General features: G+C 42.7%; 1 protein-coding gene across 4 annotated transcripts in view; it reads right to left on the bottom strand.

Annotated features, from left to right (window-relative positions):
• Positions 1 to 19,872, bottom strand: part of ZBTB8A (zinc finger and BTB domain containing 8A) — a 61,187-nt gene that overhangs the window by 11,169 nt on the left and 30,146 nt on the right. For all 4 annotated transcript variants that reach the window (XR_014144788.1, XM_081818024.1, XM_081818025.1 and 1 more), the window contains one exon: positions 2,313 to 3,136. Coding sequence is in view for 3 of the 4 variants with exons in the window: in XM_081818024.1 (XP_081674150.1) it covers positions 2,313 to 3,135 (823 nt within the window). In the remaining variant the exon portion in view is untranslated. The remainder of the gene's footprint in view (positions 1 to 2,312; positions 3,137 to 19,872) is intronic.

The raw sequence follows: 19,872 nt of genomic DNA, 5'->3' as shown, positions 1-19,872 counted from the left end.
GCTCAGGTCATGATCCCAGGGTCCTGGGATCGAGCCCCACATCGGGCTCCCTGCTCAGCAGGAGGCCTGCTTCTACCTTTCCCACTCCCCCTGCTTGTGTTCCCTCTCTCGCTGTCTCTCTGTCAAATAAATAAATAAAACCTTTAAAAAACAAAAAAAAGGAACTGTTAATTTTGTTTAGGTACAATTATGGTATTGTAGTGGTTTCGTTTTTTTTTTTTTTAAGACAACTTTATTTTTATTTTTTTAAGTAGGCTACATGCCCAACACTGGGCTTGAACTCACAACCCTGAGATCAAGAGTCGCATGTCCTGGTTTTGTTTTGGTATTTTCTTAGGGGAGTGGAGGGGTAGAGGGAGACAGAGGGAGAGAATCTTAAGCAGGCTCCATACCTAGCATGGAGTCGGAGGTGGGGTTCGATCTCACAACCCTGAGATAATGACCTGGGCTGAAATCAAGAGTCGGATGCTTAACTGGCTGAGCCTCCCCCCTTTTTTAAGACTACATTTTAGGGACACATTCTGAAATACTTACAGATGAAAACTTATGATGTCTGCTATTTGCTTAAAAATAATAAAGGGAGGCGTGCGGAGTTAACGATACAGATGAAACAATATTGGCGGTGAATAGGAAGTTGTCCAAACTGGGTAAGGCGTACATGGAGGTGAATTATACTATTCTCTTTCCTTTTGTGTATGTTTGAAATTTTCCTAAAATAAAAACAATTTTAAATATATAATCTGAATCTTGTACTCTGTAGGAGTTTCATCTTATAATTTCCCTTTAAATTCACATGTAAACTATTAAGCAAGTTTGCTACCTGACTAATTGGGGCAGAACTATATGACATGCATTTTTTTTTTTTTTTTAAGATTTTTAAAAATTTATTTACTTAGAGAGAGAGAGAGCGTGAGCGGGGGGGGGGGGCAGAGGGAGAGAGAATCTCAAGCAGACTCCATACTGAGCTCGGAGTCTGATGTAGGGCTTGATCCCACAACTGTGGATCAGTACCTGAGCCAAAACTGAGTCAGCTGCTTAACGGACTGAGCCACCCAGGCACTCCTGTATGACATGCAATTCTAATTCCTGTTCTCTACTCCAGTCTTATGGCGCTGAGGGGTGGATTACTGAAACCAATAACCTACATAATCTTTCTGCATTTTACTACTATCATAAAAATGAGATGTTTCCAGCTGTTGTTGCACACACAGGATTACAGTGTTAATGTTATGGGTTGTGTGTGGTTTTTAAATTATGTCTTTATATCTCAATAAAATCAGATGTAGTCCAATTTCTTTAAGTCTTGGGTCTGTGAACTTTTGTAAATATGCATGGTTGCTCTGTTTAACTTTTCTGTATAAAAATACTCCTCCTAAAAAAAAAATACTCCTCCTGAGTGAATACTCAGAAAAAAATATACAATTTAAAGTAAAAATATGCATCTTAGGGATTGAACCATTTAGAAAAGAGCTATAAAGGCTTAACAGTAATCTAATCATCTGCTGACACAGGTTGGGAAAATCTTGGGCTTTGAAACTCAGAACTCGGGCGCCTGGGTGGCTCAGTTGGTTAAGTGACTGCCTTTGGCTCAGGTCATGATCCTGGAGTCCCAGGATGGAGTCCCGCATCGGGCTTCCTGCTCAGCAGGGAGTCTGCTTCTCCCTCTGACCCTCCTCCTTCTCATATGCTCTCTCTCTCTCATTCTCGTTCTCTCAAATAAATAAAGAAAATCTTTAAAGAAAAAAAAAAAGAAACTCAGAACTCTATTGTTTGTTTTTTTTTTAATTTTTTTTTTAAGATTTTATTTATTTATCAGAGAGAGAGAGACAGAGGCAGGCAAAGGGAGAAGCAGGCCCCTTGCTGAGCAAGGAGCCTGATATGGGACTCGATCCCAGGACTCTGGGATCATGACCTGAGCCGAAGGCAGACGCTTAACCGACTGAGCCACCCAGGCGTCCCAGAACTCTATTGTTTTGACTGTTATTCAATTTATCTTTTTTTTTTTTTTTTTTTTTTTAAGTAGGCTCCATGCCCAATGTGGAGCTTGAACTCATGACCTTATGTTCAAGAGTTGCGTGCTCTACCAACTGAGCCAGCCAGGCGCCCCTATCCAATATTATTTTTAATTGGAAATTAAATTTATGTTTTATGAAATAAATTTCATTAGAGGGGTATGACTTAAAAAAGAAAAATCACTTGGTTCAACTGCCCATAACACTTCAAAGTAAGGGCATGTTGAAATAGGATTGATTTGTACAAGAGACTTAGAACCTCAATAAGGGGACTGATTTTTTTTTTTTTTTTTTGGATACCTGGAAAGCTTCTGGATGTGACATCAGATCCTGGACCATACGGATAGCCAGCAGGAGTAGAGTCCATGTCAGCATCAATTTGTGCTTGTTCTTCAGATTGGGAAATGTGGCTGGAAGAATCTGATGTTCGTGCTTCTCGTTTGCTTGACTTGTAAGGGGCAACTTCAGAAGGCTGTGACAACCTCAAATGTTTGGACTTTTTAATGGAATCTTTCCTTTGTTCATGCTTGGTCAAAGGCTGTTGAGTATTCCGTTGGGAGGCTGGATGGTAATTATACTTACTCCAAGATTTTCCACTTATTATACCTGTTCCTTGATCTGAGCTTAGATGAGAATGCGGAGAACTGCTTTCTTCTTGCCAGCCACTGCTATAAAAGGAGGAACGTTCTATACCATTAGAATTGGCATCTTTATCGGAGAGACTGAAATAGCGATCTTTTTCTTTCTCACTAATGTCTAGTGAAGATTTAATAAAGGTCTTACATACACTAATGACATCAGTCATCTGAAGGAAGCTAGCGGCTGACATCACTTCTATGACGTTCTGACCAGTGAGAGAGAGTTTGCCGGAATAGACGAAGTCCAGGATAACTGTAAAAGTGTCAGGGGAGAAGGCCTGAAATGTAGCTGTGGTTGGCTGACTTGTCTCCTTTGAATTCTGAGAAAGGAGCATTTTGAAGTAGCCGCTGCTAGCAAATAATACGTTTCGATGCGCTTTGAAGACCTTCCCTTCAACCAGAATGCTACAATCACAAAAGACATCTTGCCTGCGCTGCTCATTCAGTTGCTGCAGGAGGTGGGACTGGTGAGAGGAGATCTCCATTCTGGAGAGGAAAAGACACGTGGTTACCAAACCGAAGTGACACGCCTTGGCCCAGTCAACCGAAATAACCATCAGAAACTGCTTTCTTATTTCCACTGAAACCGCTTTCTTATTTCCACTAAAACCACTTTCTTCTTAGAGAATATAAGTCTCCAAGACACAGAGAATCACTTAGTACTGTACTATTAGTTATGTGATTTTTGGCCAATTATTTGTTCAGTCACCAACCTTTACTGAGCATCTTCTATGAATCAGGCCTTCTGCTACGTGCCCTCCTTGATACCCATCACCCATCTAGCCATCCCCCACCCACCTCCCTCCGGCAACCCTCAGTTTGTTCTCTATCATTAAGAGTCCCTTATGGCTTGTCTCCCTCTCTCCTTTTGTTCTTTTCCCCCTTAAAATATAACCAAACGTTTTAAATGTATGGCTGGGCTTGCAAGAAAGTGAGAAATCCCTAGATGCCAGCAGTGGGGAAGGTGCGGAGCTGGAGCAGTAATACGGCTTCAGGTTTTTATCCGTAACAAGCTGGAAGCCTCTAAGGACCACGACCTTAATGAAGAAAGACTAGTAAACTTTGCCCATAAATCCCGGGAAAAAAACAAGTTTGTCTTTGCGGGGCTTTCGTTGGGGAAAGAAAAACAAAAGTACCCAGGTGAGTATCAAACCCAAGGTTGTGCTTTTTGAGGTTCTGGAATCCAAATTTATTTTACCCGTTTGATGTGAGAAACCTCAAGGTGAAAATTTAACAAGGAAATTAGTCCTGGGCTGGTGGGGCCCATGGGGCACCCGGCAGAAACAAATGCGAAACTGCTTAGGAGGGGTGTTCTCAGGACCCAAGCCATGTGGGAAATAATCTCTGCTTATGCTGAACTCAAAATCATTCCCCTCTTTTTTTTTTTAAAGATTTTATTTATTTATTTGAGAGAGAGAGAATGAGAGAGAGAGCACATGAGAGGGGGGATGGTCAGAGGGAGAAGCAGACTCCCTGCCGAGCAGGGAGCCTGATGTGGGACTCCATCCAGGGACTCCAGGATCATGACCTGAGCCGAAGGCAGTCGCTCAACCAACTGAGCCACCCAGGCGCCCTCCCCTCTTTATATAAAGTGCATCATTTCCAATATTGTACCATCATGATGTCTATTATCTCCTATCTTACAAACAAGCAAACAAAACCTCCCTTGCTTTCACATCCACCTCTGGCTACAACTCATTTCTTTTTTATATATATATTTTTTATTTTATTCTAAGTAAACTCTACACCACATGTGGGGCTCAAACTCAACGACCCTGTGATCAAAAGTCTCATGCTCCACTGACTGAGCCAGCGGGTGCCCCAGGTTACTACTCATTTCTCTGCTTCCTTCACACAAAATTCATTGAAAGAGGTTTTTTTAAAAAATATTTTATTTATTTCTTTATTTGAGGAGGGAGGGGCAGAGGGAGAGGGAGAGGGAGAGAACCTCAAGCCTACTCCACGCTGAGCGTGGAGCCTGACGTAGGGCTTGATCCCACGACCCTGAGCCAAAATCAAGAGATGGACACTAAACCGACTGGCGCCCGGAGAGAGTCTTTTGGTTTGCCCTTTTCATTTGCTGTCTTTGCTTCTCCCATTCTCTTTCGACCAGGTCATCCCCATCCATTACAATCTTTTTTTTTTTTTTTTTTAAGATTTTATTTACTTATTTCACAGAGACATAGCGAGAGAGGGAACACAAGCAGGGGGAGTGGGACAGGGAGAAGCAGGCTTCCCAACGAGCAAGGAGCCTGATGCAGGGCTTGATCCCAGGACGCTGGGATCATGACCTGAGCTGAAGGCAGACACTTAACGACTGAGCCACCCAGGCGCACCCAGTCATTTTTTAAAAACATCATTAGTAACTTGCATGTCAAATCCAATGGTCATTTCTTTGTCCTCATTTTACTGAGGCAGGGGGTGATTCTCTTCATCCTAAAACACTTTCTTCACTTGATGTCAGGACACCACTGCTCCGTGTTCTTCTCCCATAGGCTGGCCGCTCCTTCTCAGTCTCCTTCTTCATTTTCCTAGCCTCCAAGTGCTGGGGGATTCAGGACATGCTACCCCAAAATATGGCACCTTGGTGTAGTGAATATTTTGAAGGAGTTTGAGAAAACAGCAGAAGCAGAAAGGGCACTCTGATTCCTCCTCCCTTCTCCCCTGCAACTAAAATAACCCTCAGATGAGAGGTGCCCTCCTTATACCCAGAGGAAAGAGCATCCTTATCTTCGAAGACAAAGGGACGCTAAAAAGAATCTGCACAAACAGGCTTTGCCGGGCTTCTCCAGTTACTAAATTCATCTCATACTCCTTAACCTACCATATTCCTCCACGACTGTCCACTCTTCATGGAACCTAGCATAAAAATATGCTCAGGTCTAACTGATTCTCCGGGTCTTCATTTCCTTATAAAGGCGTCCGTGTCATGTAAAACTTCTATTAAGTAAATTGGTATGCATTTCTCATGTTAATTTGTCTTTGTCAGTTTAATTTCCAGACCGAGCCAGGAAGAAGGTCAAGGAAAAATTTTCCTCCCCTACCGCTGGAATGCCCCAGGCCTCAGAGCTCAGACCTCTTCTCTACTTACACTATTCCCTAGGTGAGCCCATCTAGTCTCATAGTTTTAAATACCATCTTTGAATTTATGACCCACAAAAAAGCCTCCAGAGGCTCCCCATCCAACCTCAAAGTTCTCGCGCCCTCAAAGGCCCTACCTGATGTGCATCCGCCCTGTCCAGGTATCTCTCTGCTCTCATCTCCTCTGCTCCACCCACCTACACTGCATTCCAGCTATAAAGACCTCTGCAGATTCCTGAACATTCAAGGCCTATTCCTGCCATGCAGCCTTTGTCCTTGCTATTCCTTTTGCTTGGGAATTCTCCCAGATATAGACATAGCTCACATTCTCATATTTTCAAGTCTCTGTTGTAATGTCACCTTATCAGACAGCTTTCCTTTGTCACCCTATATAATCACCCGTTCCCATTCTCTATCCCCTTATTTGTTTGCTGTCTGTTTTCTCCTACTAGAATTTAAGGTAAGAGAGCAGAGACTTTGCCTGCTTTACTTATGTATCCCCAGCTCCTTGAACAGCACTTGCTGTTCATGCTCAATGTTCATGTTCATGTACATGCTCAATCGGTGTTGCTGAATGCTCAATCGGTGTTGCTGAATGTGCATCAAACATGTTAAAACATACAGGAAATCGTTCTTTATAAAGAAGAATCAGGAGGAGAACAAACAGAAGAATCAGAACACCAACAATTTTAGAAAATAGAATAAAAATCTAACAGACTATAAAATAAGTATGTTTAAGGGACGCCTGGGTGGCTCAGTCAGTTAAGTGTCTGCCTTTGGCTCAGGTCATGATCCCAGGGTCCTGGGTTCAAGTCCTGTATCAGGCTCCTTGCTCAGGGAGCCTGCTTCTCCCTCTGCCTGCCACTCCCTCTGCTTGTGCGTGTGCTCTCTCTCTCTGACAAATAAATAAATAAAATCTTAAAAAAAAAAAAAAAGTATGTTTAAGATGGCCAAAGGGATAAAAGATATAAAGAGTAGCATATAGTTTTTTTTTAATATTTTATTTTTATTTATTTGAGAGAGAGAGTGAGCACAAGTGGTGGGGAGGAGCAGAGGGAGAGGGAGAAGTAGGTTCCCCGCTGAGCAGGGAGCCCATCTTGGGGCTCGATCCCAGGACCCTGAGATCATGACCTGAGCTGAAGGCAGATGCTTAACCGACTGAGCCACCCAGGCGCCCCAAGAGTAGCATATAGTTATGAGCATAGATGCTAGAGCCAGGTAGCTGGATTTGGAATTCTGGCTCTACCACTTAATAGCTGCATGACCCTGGGCAATTTATTTAAACTCTGTATCCATTTCCTTATCTGTAAAATGCAACAAAAAATAGCTCTTATTTCAAAGGATTATTGTGAGGATTGAATGAGCTGATGTATACATAGCACTCAAACCTACATGTAATAAGGACTTCATAAATGTTAGCCATTCTCCTTTTGCTTTATTAGTATCCACAAGAAAAGAAACCGGGGTGGGGTCAGGGGAGAAGAAGAGGTAGGTTTGAGGAGGAACCAAATGGATTTAATATATGAAAAATATAATTAATGAAATTAAAACACCTCATGTTGCAAGATGGTTGCCCCATCTCCAGCCTGATGTCCACATTCCTGGCAGGAAGAAGAGGAAAAGACAAAAGACAATTACCAACCTAGCCTGTCTTCTTTTTTTTTATCAGAGGGAAAAAAAGCTTTCCTGGATGCCTCACCCATGGGACTTACACTTGCAACTCAATAGCCAGAACCATGTCACCTGGTATTTAAGTGTAACTCCCACTAATGGTATATATCAATTACTACTTCTCATTTTTGTCAGTACTTAATATTATCAGACCTTTTAATTTTGCCAATCTTACAAAAATGCAATGGTATGTCATTGCTTTATTTGTGTGGATTGAACAATTAATGTTTATTGACTACGATTCAGTGAATTGCTTGCTCATTACAATGTTGTTAACACTGTATAACAATTAACTACAAAAAATAATGTTATACAATAAGTATTTATTTAGCTCACAAGCCCATGCGTTGTCTGATTTAGGCTGGGCTTGTTAGGACAGCTCTGCTGATCTTGCCTGGGCCCACTCACATACCTAGCAGTCAGTTGATTCTGGGGTGGTTGTGTTATTACATGGTCTCGTATCTTTGTCCCGGGACCAGTTGGCTGGCCTGGCCAATTTCTTCTCATGACAATGCCAAAAGTACAAAAAACCAAAGTGGAAATATATGAAACCTCTTAAGGCTTAGGTTTGCAACGGGCACAATGTCACATCTACCCCACTGTAATAGTCGCAAGCAAATCACATGGCCAAAAGTAAAGTCAAAGGAAGAAGAAATACCTTCTGCCCTGTTAGTGAGAAGAACTGTGAAGTCACACAACAAAGGGTGTGAATATTGGCAGGGGGTGATGAACGGGGACAATTATGCTATCTACATAATTGGGTTGTTTGTCTTTTTCTTATTTATTTATAGGTATCCTTTAAATGTCCAACATACTATCCTTCATCAGGTACATACTTTGCAAGTATCTTCTCTCAGTCTGTGGTTTGATTTTTTAACTTCATTTAGGGTGGTTCTCATTAAAAAGAAGCTTTTAGTTTTAATATAGTCCAATTTATCCATCTATTAATGTGTTTTCTGTAACTTGTTTAAGAAATTCCCGTCTTAAGGACATAAAGATATTTTTTAAAGTTCTGTTTCTCACTTTTAGTGTTTTAACCCACTATTTATTTTGCATTTGGTATTCTAATTTTTTTCATGCAGATACCCAATTTTTCTGGCACTATTACTGAACAGTCTATCCTTTCCCCACTAATCAGTAATACTATCTCTGTTATACATCTAGTTTACATAAATTCATGGATCTATCTCTGAGCTCTCTGTTCAGTTCAGTTGGTCTATTTGTCTATCTCTGCATCAATACTTCACAGTATTAATTACCAAACTTTAAAATGAATTCCCCCACCTAGTTCTTCAAATAACATTAAAAAAAAAAAAAATTCTGATTGTCTCTTGCTTCTTCCATATAAATATTAGGATAAGCTTATCAAGTTTCACTAAAAAGAGAAAAAAATATATCCTATAGGCATTTATTTTGGAATTGAATTTATAGATTAATTTATGGGAAAACTCACATCTTTATGATATTGAGTCCTACCATCCATGAACATAGTATAGTTCTCTGCTTATTTAGGCCTTAAGTATTCTTCAGTAATGTTTCCTTATTTTCTTTATTAAGATCTTGCATATTTTTGTTAGATTTATTTCTATTGCTTATTGGCTGAATGGAAATGCTCCTGAAATTTCACCATTAAGAACAATGTCTAGTACAGGTGTGTTTGATGGGTATCCTTTTGTTTCCAATTTTCTAAAAATGCTTGTCATAAATGAGTGCTAAATTTTATTAAATGCTTATTTGGTATTCATGGTTTTTTTTTCTTCTTAACCTGTATATTCATTTCCTGGGACTACTGGACTAAAGTACCATAAACAGGATTGAATACTGTCCCCTCAAAATTCATGTTTACCTGCAACCTCAGAATGTAACCTTATTTGGAAACAGGGTCTTTGCAGAAATAATTAGTTAAGATGAGGTCACTGGACTAGGGTGGGCCCTGTAGCCAATGACTGGTGTCCTTATACGAAGAGGACAGGACACAGAATTACAAAAACCTTGTGAAATAACAGCTAGAGACTGGAGTCATGCAACTACTAGACAAGAAACACGTGGAGCTCCCAGAAGCTGGAAGGATTCTCCTCTAGAGCCTTCAAAGGGAACATGGCCCTGCCAACACTTTGACTTCTGACTTGTGGCCTCCAGAACTGAGGGAATAAATTCCAGTTGTTTTAAGCAACCCAGTTTAAGGTACTTTGTTGTAGCAGCCCTAGTAAACTAATACAAACTGCATGAAATTGCCAATATTCAACTGTTTTGACCAATAGAAATAGTAATTTCATATAGTTGACCTAAAATCTCGATTTAAAATGAACTGGTGAAAGGGAAAAGTATTTATTTCTGTATTAACAGAAGACGCTGTAGCTATTTAAAAGCTGTTATTTTAATTCTTTCAGGGGAGGTTTTTGTTTGCCAGCCTGTTATACAATTTCCCTTTTGTTTACTCATTATTCTGACTCCTCCCTCTTCTCACTCAGTATCTTTTTCGGTAATTGCGCCCCAATTTTCCTTAAGAGGATCACCCCATCACTTCTTTCAGTTCTTAGGTTTTGGGAGATACTGACTCAACTCATCACTCCAGAGGCCAACCTGTGACCCAGACCTGACAAATCAGAGCACTGCATTCCCACGGTCAGTTACTGGCCTGGGGATGGACGCACCAAACAAGGCAAGCAAAGGAGGTTCAATTAAAGTGAACCTAGCATTTTTATTGGAGCAACCAGAAAAGAAGAGGACTCCTGTGAGGATGTAAGCCTGGAGCTCTCTATTGTGGATGTACTACCACCATGACAGAGCCTACATGAGAAAGGACCAACCCTGAGGAAAGCAGAGAGGAGAAACAGAGGAAGGCCAAATCCTATTGACATCATTTTGTTCCCTAGGTTGGTCATTTTTTTTTCCCCTGTAAAGGGCCAGACAGGAAATATTTTAGGGCTTGTAGGTATGAGATTATTATTTATAATAAATATATATTTTGGACTTTGCCTATGGTTCCTGGCCTAGAGCTCCCCTAACCCTTGTAATTTCCTAAGCAATAAGAGCATCTTTTGTTCTAATATTTGGTCTTTCATCCTCAGTTTCTGAAGTCATTTCAGAGCCATAAAGGTGCTATGGGTATCTTGCTATTTACCATAAGTCCCATTCAACCACAGCTGAGTTTATGTTAATGAGGTGACTCTTGGAAGTCCCCTAAGACGCAGGGGTGGGGGTGGGGTGTGCCAGGGAAACCAATCATTAGATTAGATTTATGAGACTAGAGGGTTGGAACTTTCAGTCCCTCCCTATGACCTCTGGAGAAAGGAGAGGAGCTGGAGGTTGAATCAGTCACCAATGGCCAATGATTTAATTAATCACACCTACGTAATGAAGCCTCCATAAACCCCCAAAAGGACAGGGTTCTGAGAGCTTCCAGGTGGGTGAACCAGAACGCATCCACCTGCTGGCTCCAAACTCCGTGGGACAGATGTTCCTGCATTTGGGACCTGGCCCTATGTATCTCTTCATCTGGCTGTTCATCTGTATCCTTTAATATCTTTTGTAATGAACTGGTCATCTAGTGAGTAAACGGGTTTCCTTAGTTCTGTGAGCCATCTAGCAAACTAATCGAACCCAAGGAGGGGGTCCTCTGATTATGGCGTTGGTCAGAAGCACAGGTGGTGACAACCTGGATTAGTGATGGGCACCTAAGTGGAGGCAGGCTTGTGGGACTGAGCCCTTAACCTGCGAATCTGAAGCCATCTCCACGTAGACAGTGTCAGAACTGAGTTGAATTAGTGTTGGAGAATTGCTTCATTTGTAGGAAAACCCCACACATCATAGTGGGCCAGAGGTCCCTCTCACAACTCCTCAGCTTCACCACTATATTCCTCAATTCTGCCACTGTGGCATGAAAGCAGCCACAGACAATAGGAGAAGCAATGGGTATGGCAGTGTTCCAATAAAGCTTTATTTACAAAAATAGCCACAGGTCGCCTTTTGCCAACCCCAGCCCTAGTCCCAGCCATGCCTTCGGCTATATCTACCCTTGGACTTTTCAGTTACCTGACCCAATAAATGTCATTCTTCTTAAGCCAATATGAGTTGGCTTTCCTTTTGTTTGTAACCAGAGAATCCCAATTTAGAAGTTAGATTCTGAATTCTTTGATAACTTTCATCTAATTATTAGTGCAACTTTTCTTTAAAATCTCCTAACTCTGAAAGGAATCAAGGTTGGTTTCAGAGAGAAATGATTAATTGATGTCCAAGACAGTGCCCATTCTTCTTCAGATGTGAAAGTGTTATAAAAACGCTAACTCTGTTCTTAAAAGTTTTAGTGAAAAGTTAATTCCTTGGTGGAAAAATGGAACTTTTTTTTTTTTAAAGATTTTATTTATTTATTTATGAGAGAGAGAGAGAGAGGCAGAGGGAGAAGCAGGCTCCCCGTGGAGCAGGGAGCCTGATGTGGGACTCGATCCCAGGACTCTGGGATCATGACCTGAGTTGAAGGCAGACGCTTAACCGTCTGAGCCACCCAGGCGCCCTGGAGCTTTTTTTTTTTTTTTAGTTTAAGTTTCAATAAGAATTCACTTTCCAAGCAATTTATAGACGTTCTAAGTAAGTATCAGTATTGTTAAGTGTTACAAAGAGTAGTCACTGTGTGCAAATTTAAACAGGCTCCTGAGAGTTGATAGGGAGTGGGAGGATGTTTAACAATGAAAGCCAAGTGGGAAATTGTCTCCTGACTGGAGAGACCTGAGCACTGCCTTTGACAAGTGGCAGGAGAAACAGAGGAGCTCTGAAGGAGAAGGCTGAGGCCTGGGGGAATGACCAGCAGCAGACCGTGTCAAAGGGCAGTCACAGGACTATTCCCTAAAGTGAAATATCCACTGGCAGCTGAATTCCCAGGGCCAGATACTCCAGCCCTGAAAAGGAGGCTATAATTCCAAGATAGGATTGAGAATGAGTTTAAGAGCTTAATGAAAAAACTCCGAGAGATAAAAGGGAAAAGGCAATTCACACTCGAGTGGACACACACGCAGGACCACGACGAGGTAACACACATACGGCAGGGAAAGCCAGAGAACAAACAAGGGTGACCCCAGGGTGTACGGTGTGAGTACTGGCTGAGCGGAGGTCCTGTCTGCTGAAATGGGAAAGACTAGGAGAGGAACCTGTGGGGACTGGTCTCCGCAGCTCAAGTTTGGACAAGGTTCATGTGTCCTGTTGTCCATCCAGCGAGAGATAAAGGGTGGGCGGTTGTATATATGAGTAGAGTTGAGGAAATAGATCCAGGCTGGGGATGTGAGACTGGGAATCAGCATTTGGATGGTATTTAAAGTCAAGAGACTAGGGTGCCTGGGTGGCTCAGATGGTTAAGCGTCTGTCTTCGGCTCAGGGTCCTGGGATCGAGTCCCGCATCAGGCTCCCTGCTCCTTGGGAGCCTGCTTCTCCCTCTGCCTCTCTCTCTCTCTCTCTGTCTCTCATGAATAAATAAATAAAATCTTAAAAAAAAAAAAATAAAGTCAAGAGACTAGATGTGATTACCAAAGGAGGCAGGCCATGTGGAACAGAGGTGAGCCCCTGGCCCTCTGACAGATACCTGAGGAAAACCAAAAAGCCAAGAAGGCATCCTGGAAGTGAAGAAAGTGTTTCAAGGAGAAGAGGTGATCAGCTGTGTTTGCTTTGGTAAGACAGGGACTAAGAGTCAACCACTGGATGTATTAGTGGTATGTGCGTCCGTGTGTGTGTGTGCATGCGTGCATGTGTCTGTGTGCATGTGTGTGGTGTGTCTGTGTCTGTGTGTGTGCGGCGGAGCGTGTGTGCACCTGTTATCTGTGTGCGTGTGCATGTCTGTGTTAGGGTGGGCTTCAGGGAGAACGGGATGAGAGGAACAAGTACCCACAACTCTTTTCAGGGAATTTTGCTGGGAAGGGAAAGAATAAGGGAGACGGTGATAGTAAGGGGAGGTATGGTCAACACTGAAGAGGAATTTGAATATTTTGGAAAGAAAAAGTACCTGAAGAAATAAATTTCCAGATAAAGCAGGGAGGAATGAGATTGAGAACACACTAAAATGGTTATCATTGGAAAGGATTAGTGAGGGGTAGGAGGAGAGGGTACCTTCTTCTTTGCAACAGGAAGAGAGGATGAAGAAGTGTACTGATCTCTAGGGAGATGGTATCTCCCTAGTTCATTTCAGATGCCTTTGATCTCTAATAAAATAGCATTATTAGTGAAAATGATGAGGATATGGGAAATATGATAGAATTACAGTAGTCAATATAAAAATGTGTGTCTGATGAGGCGCCTGGGTAGCTCAGTCGGTTAAGCATCTGACTCTTGATTTCGGCTCAGATCGTAATCTCAAGGCATGAGATCAAGCCCCAGGTTGGGTCCACACTCAGCAGGGAGTCTGCTTGGGATTCTCTCTCTCCCTCTGCCCCTCGCCCCTGTGCTCTCTCTCCAAAATAAATAAATAAATCTTTTTTTTTTAAAAGTGTATCTGATTTTTAATCTATTCTGATTTATACTTTCCACTTAAATCACAAGATTAAAGTATAATAGCATGAGCTCAGCTTACAACATAGTGATAGTAAATATTTAAGAGATTTGTAATGGGGAAACTACTTCATTGGTAGATTATAGCAATTGACAGGCAGGAGAAGCTGCCATTTTTCTTTAACCTACCCATCTACAGCTGAGAAGTTTTTCTTGGCCCTTGTAAGGAAGCAGCGCCCTCATAACCAAGGCAACTGATTTTGTTTTCTGTATCGGTTATTTATCTATTATTTTTAAGCCCCCAAACTGCCTTTTTATATTCTGCTCTGTTCTGATGGGGCTGAGAGGCTGCAAACTACATGGCCCAGGATCTCTCACCAGCTGGCTTCCTGAAGGATATGGAAAATGAGACTCAGAGGACCAGAGGAAGAGGGAAACTTCCCGCTCTAGCTCTCCCCCTTGCTGGTGGTTGCCGGATAGCAGCAGGCCGGCCTGAATGGGGACTACAGAAGCTCAGGCAGATGCAGAATCTTTCTGGTGGTTCCAGCTCTGATCAAAGTGGTACCTCTTCAGCGGATCCAGGACTGGCTGTGTCTCCAAAAGTGAAGTAGGAGGTACGTGCTCGTGGGCTCCAGTTTCAAGGGCCATTTGCAGCTTGTGATCCTGGGTCTCATTCCCTTCTTTCTTTTTGTTCCTCCAGCCCCCATCCTCATCTGTGCTCTTCCACACCTTCCCACACTTGTATAACTTCCAGTCTTAAATTATCTTTGTCTGGAATATCTAGAATGGCTTCTGTTGTCTGGATAGGACTCTTACTATATAATCTTGGTAACAGAAAAGATCCCAGGAAATAGACTCTCCAAAGTAGGGCTTGGGGATTGGTTTGCTGACTATTTTGAGCTTGAACAGAATGATGGCCACTGAAGAATGGAAACGCTGGTAATCCGTGTCATGTAGTGGCATTATGATTACTTCTCAACCTTTGCTTAGGGTGAAGTCCTATTGAAGGCAACACTCTGGGTGACTGAGGGGCTGCTGTATTTGACCATGACGTTTATAATGATGACTACAAGGACTCATCCTCATCAGGTGAGCTGCTTCTGACTGTACTGGGGCACTTACAGAAAGGAAATGATAAGCTCCAAGATTTAAACCCAGCTCAAGTCACCATTAGAAAACCAGAGAACTTTGACACAGGCCCTATAGGAACCTCTATGAAGCCACAGGATGGACAGAGCTAAAACTTAGACACTAAATGTAATTGTGAGGGTTGTACAATATAAGTTGATCTTACATCTGACCAAGTCTCTTATGTGATGGGTATTGATGGTGAAGGAGACCCTGAGACTTGGAATGGGAACATCTGAATAGATTCTGACGATCTGAGAACCTTGAGCCTCTACATTCCCATGAGTCTCCCCCTTGCCAGGGAGCAGCGTCTCCTTTGTCTGAGGAAACTAGCCTTTCCTTGCTTGAAGACTCTGTAATAACACACCGGAGGCAATGACCTTGCAAGGGGATGCCAATTTTCCTCCAGACACACCTCACCAGCCCTCATTGCCACCAGACCATAACCAGAATCAGCATTTCCCAAGGGGATAATGAAAAAGTATCACGTGGGAGGAGATAATTTATACATAAAATATTGCAAGACTTTCCTAATTCACCTTGGCACAAACATGGGAATACGTTTAGTAATGGATTCTGAGGGATAACAATGTTGCAACAGGCTGGATTTATTGCTGGGGGTGCACTTACCAGAGATTGTGGATTTTATGTGTTAGTTCAAACACTTGGGTATGGCTCTAAAAATGTGTTTCATGGGCAGACCACAACTGGAACTCAAGGGTGGACTATATTCAGTGAAGTTGAGATGCCAGAAGTTCTGGGATAATGTGGAGCAAGAAACCCAGATGTCCAGAGGATACTTCCTTCACTAAGATATTGTGGCTGTCATCTATAGGATGGAAATGGCACAAAGGGAGATGTCTTCACTGAAATGGGGATGATGAGGTCCCAGGGTGGCAAAGGCCAAGTGATAGTGGTTAAATGCCAGAGACAATGTGTATGCAATTACCATATATATACAACATGGGTGGATCTTTGGTGATGGCTAGTTGATCATGTTGTCTCTAGGAATTATCTAGATGAACAGCTTACTAAAGTATTAAATTGATCTATATAACCAAAAAAATCCAACCGACAAACAAAAGCAAGAACAACCAGAAACTCTAGGTCCCTTGAGCATGACTCTGACCTCGTTTGCCATATGGGAGCATGACAGCCTGTCATATACACTTCAGACCTAAACCAATTTACAGAACTGGGTTTACTGAACCTTTGATCAAAGCAGTACTATACTACCACAAGTATATACTAGAACATTTCCTTCATGTCTTCCTCAAAGAGACCTGAAATAACGTCCTAGTAAGTCATTACTAAATGAATGTAAATGAAACCATGCAGTAAGGTGACTGAAGACTGGGAAAGAGAGCTATCTGGACCTTCCAGGGATTGCCAGATATTGGTTCTGAATTGGTGTTAATCCCTGGATACCCAGAACACCATTGTGACCCACCAGTCAAGGGAGGGGCTTATTGAGGTCAAGTGATAAATGAGGTTCTGGCCTGAACTGATCTCACCCTATGGCAATTTCCCCAGTTTCTAAAGTATAGTTCCAAAAAGCCCTACTTAGCAACTGGCAGAAGCCCCACATTTGCTCCCTGATCATGGGGTGAGGGCTATTACGGTAAGAAGGAACAAACTTCCTCTCCCTACCAGGATAAATTAAAACCAATACTGCATCTCTAGGGGATATGCAGAGACTAGTGCCAGCAGCAAAGGCTTCAAAGATATTAGGGTGGTGATTCCTATCGCTTTTGCATTTAATTCACCATTTGGCCTCTGTAGAAGGTGGATGGGTCCTGGAGACTGACTGTAGATTACAGTGTCCTTAATCAATGAGTAATTCTAATTGTAGCTGTTTTCCAGATGCTTTCCATTGGTACAAATCAACATAGTAGCTGGCACCTGGAAGACAGCCATTGACTTGGAGAGATGTTTTTGTCTCTGTATGGATTAGCAAGAAGCATGAGCAGCAGTTTGCTTTTACCTGTCAGGGACATCACACTTGATGATACCATGCTGACTGGGCAAAATGAGCAGAACACAGCCACTATCCTTGATACCTTAGTAAGACAAACGCATGCCAGAAGGTAGGAGACAAAGACCATGAAGATTGAGGGTCCTGTCTCCTTGTTGACATTTTTAGGGGTCCCACGATCTGCAACAAGTTGGGATTAGACAAGATGGCGAGTTTTAACTGTGGCCCAGAGCAAGAAAAGATTCTGCACAAGGTCTAGGCTACAGCGGAGGTTGTTCTGCTTCATAGGTCTAATGACACAGCAACTCCAGTGGTGTTAGAGGTTTGTGGGAAACAGGGGATGCTGTATGGAGCCTACGACCAGCAACAGGGGAATCATAGCCCTTAGAATTTGAGAGAAAATTCAATACTTCTTGTATTAGTTAGGGTTCTCCAGAGAAACAGAACCAATAGAATGCATATATGATTTATTACAAGGAATTGGCTCAAATGATTCTGGAGGGTAGTACGTCCAAAAATCTGCAGTTGGCAAGCGGGAGACCTGGGAAAGCTGACAGTGTGGTTCCAGTCCAAGACTGAAGCCCTGAGAACCAGGAGAGCCAATGGGGCGAGTTCCAGTTTGAAGGCTGGCAGGCTTGAGACCCCAGGAGAGCCAATGTTTCAGTCTGAGTTCAAAGGCAGGGAAAAACCAATGTCCCAGCTCAAGGTAGTCAGGCAGGAGGAAATACTCTCTTCCTTGGGGGAGGATCAGCCTTTTGTTCTATTCAGGCCTTCAACTGATTGGATGAGGCCCACCCATATTGGGGTGGGCAATCTGCTTTCCTATCAATTTAAATGTTAAATGCATTCAAAATCATTCTCACAGAAACACTCAGAATGTTTGACCAAAGTACTGGGTACACTGTAGACCAGTCAAATTGACATAAAATTAACCATCACACCTCTCTAGCAGATTACTATTCTCCTTTTGAAAAAGAGCTTTTGGAATGCCACCAGGCCCTCGTATTAGAGTTTGATGCCTGATCACGGACATCAAGTGGCTATGCCTGAGTTGCCTATCATGGGTGTTACTGATGCACCAAATTATACATCTGGCCATGTGCAGCAGCACCCCATCACCAAGATGAAATGTTATGTACAAGATTGGACTGACCAGGTCCTGAACCCACAAATAAGTTCATGAGCAGGGGGCACATGCCACAGCTCCTACTCCTGGTGCATTGCTGCCTTTCCTCCACTCACACATATGGTTGTTGAGTTCCCTAAACTAGCTGACTGAGGAAGAAACAGTTAAAGCCTGATTTACAGATAGTTCTGCACAATATGCTGGCAGCAGCTGGAAGTGGATGGCAGAAACATCCCAACTCCAATCAGGAGTGTCCCCGAAAGACACTAGTAAAGGAAATCTCCCCAGTGAGCATCTGACTGTCCACTTTGCATGGACAAAGAGATAGACACAGGCATAGATTTTACCTTGATCGTGGACAATGGCTAACAAGTTGGCCAAACAATTAAGGATTTAGAAAGAAATGAATAGAAGGACTGGTGACCATGTGAGGAAGAGGCATGTGGGGGAAAGACAGGCGGATATACCTCTTGGAGTGGGCACAGAGTATAAAGTTTTAGGGCTCGTGTCAATGTTTAATAAAGGGGACCCACTACAGAAGAGCCTTTCAGAAATCAGGTGGACAAGACGACCTGTGGCTGTCAGCCAGCCTCCTTCTCTGGCCGCCATGAAACTTGCCATGTACTCTGCCACCCAGAAGCAGTTCACCTGATAAAATGGTAGAATAACCAACTGAATATTCCATTATGACCCCAACTGAGAGATGATACCCTGAGAAATAGGGGTGCTATCCAAATGGATGTGGTATATGCTTTTAACCACTGACCAATATATAATGCTATTTTTTCCATAGCTAGAATATTTAATTCTAGAAATCAAGGGATGGAAGTGTTTTCACTTTTACCTCTAATAACCCACTTACAGAATCTTTGCTTTCTCTCCCTGCCAAGGTCTTGGCTCCCAAGATAGGAACACTTCCAGCAGGGAAACATCACATGATTCCATTAAAAAAATTTTTTTAAGGGGGGGTAGGGGTAGAGGGAGAGAGAGAGAGAATCTTAAGCAAGCTCCATGTCCAGTGTGAGCCCGACATGGAGCTCCATTTCACAACCCTGAGATCATGACCTGAACAGAAATCAAGAGTTGGACGCTTAACTGACTGAGCCACCTAGGTGTCCCGAGTCCATTAAATTTGATTATGACTGACCTAAAAGAGGAATTAACATCTCCCATTTTGGGAGAGGGTGAGGGCATCTTTTTTTATACTAAGGATAGTTACATAATGTAAAGCAGACTCATGAATTTGCTTAGAATTTTAGATATGGGGGGGCACCTGGATGGTACAGTCAGTTGGGCCGCTAACTCTTGCTTTCTGCTTTGGTGGTAGTCTCAGGGTCGTGAGATTGAGGCCCATGTTGGACTCCACGCTCAGCGAGGAGCCTGCTTGAGATTCTCTCTCCCTCTCCCCCTCCCGCTCATACGCACACACACACTCTCTCTGTCAAAATAAATAAATCTTTAAAAAAAAAAAAAGGGGGGCGCCTGGGTGGCTCAGTCGTTAAGCGTCTGCCTTCAGCTCAGGTCATGATCCTGGGGTCCTGGGATCGAGCCCCGCATCGGGCTCCCTGCTCGGCGGGAAGCCTGCTTCTCCCTCTCCCACTCCCCCTGCTTGTGTTCCCTCTCTCGCTGTGTCTCTCTCTGTCAAATAAATAAAATCTTTAAAAAAAAAAAAAAAAGAATCTTAAATATGGGAAGAGTGGTATATACAGATGCCAGGTTGCCCAGAGGGTGGTCTCTGCTGGTCATTTACATGTTGTCTCTCCGCTCAAC

The sequence above is a fragment of the Leptonychotes weddellii genome, chromosome 4 (assembly GCF_054177405.1).
Source record: "Leptonychotes weddellii isolate Sample4059 chromosome 4, ASM5417740v2, whole genome shotgun sequence".
Taxonomy (NCBI): Eukaryota; Metazoa; Chordata; class Mammalia; order Carnivora; family Phocidae; genus Leptonychotes; species Leptonychotes weddellii.
This window is presented reverse-complemented; position numbering and strand designations above follow the sequence as displayed.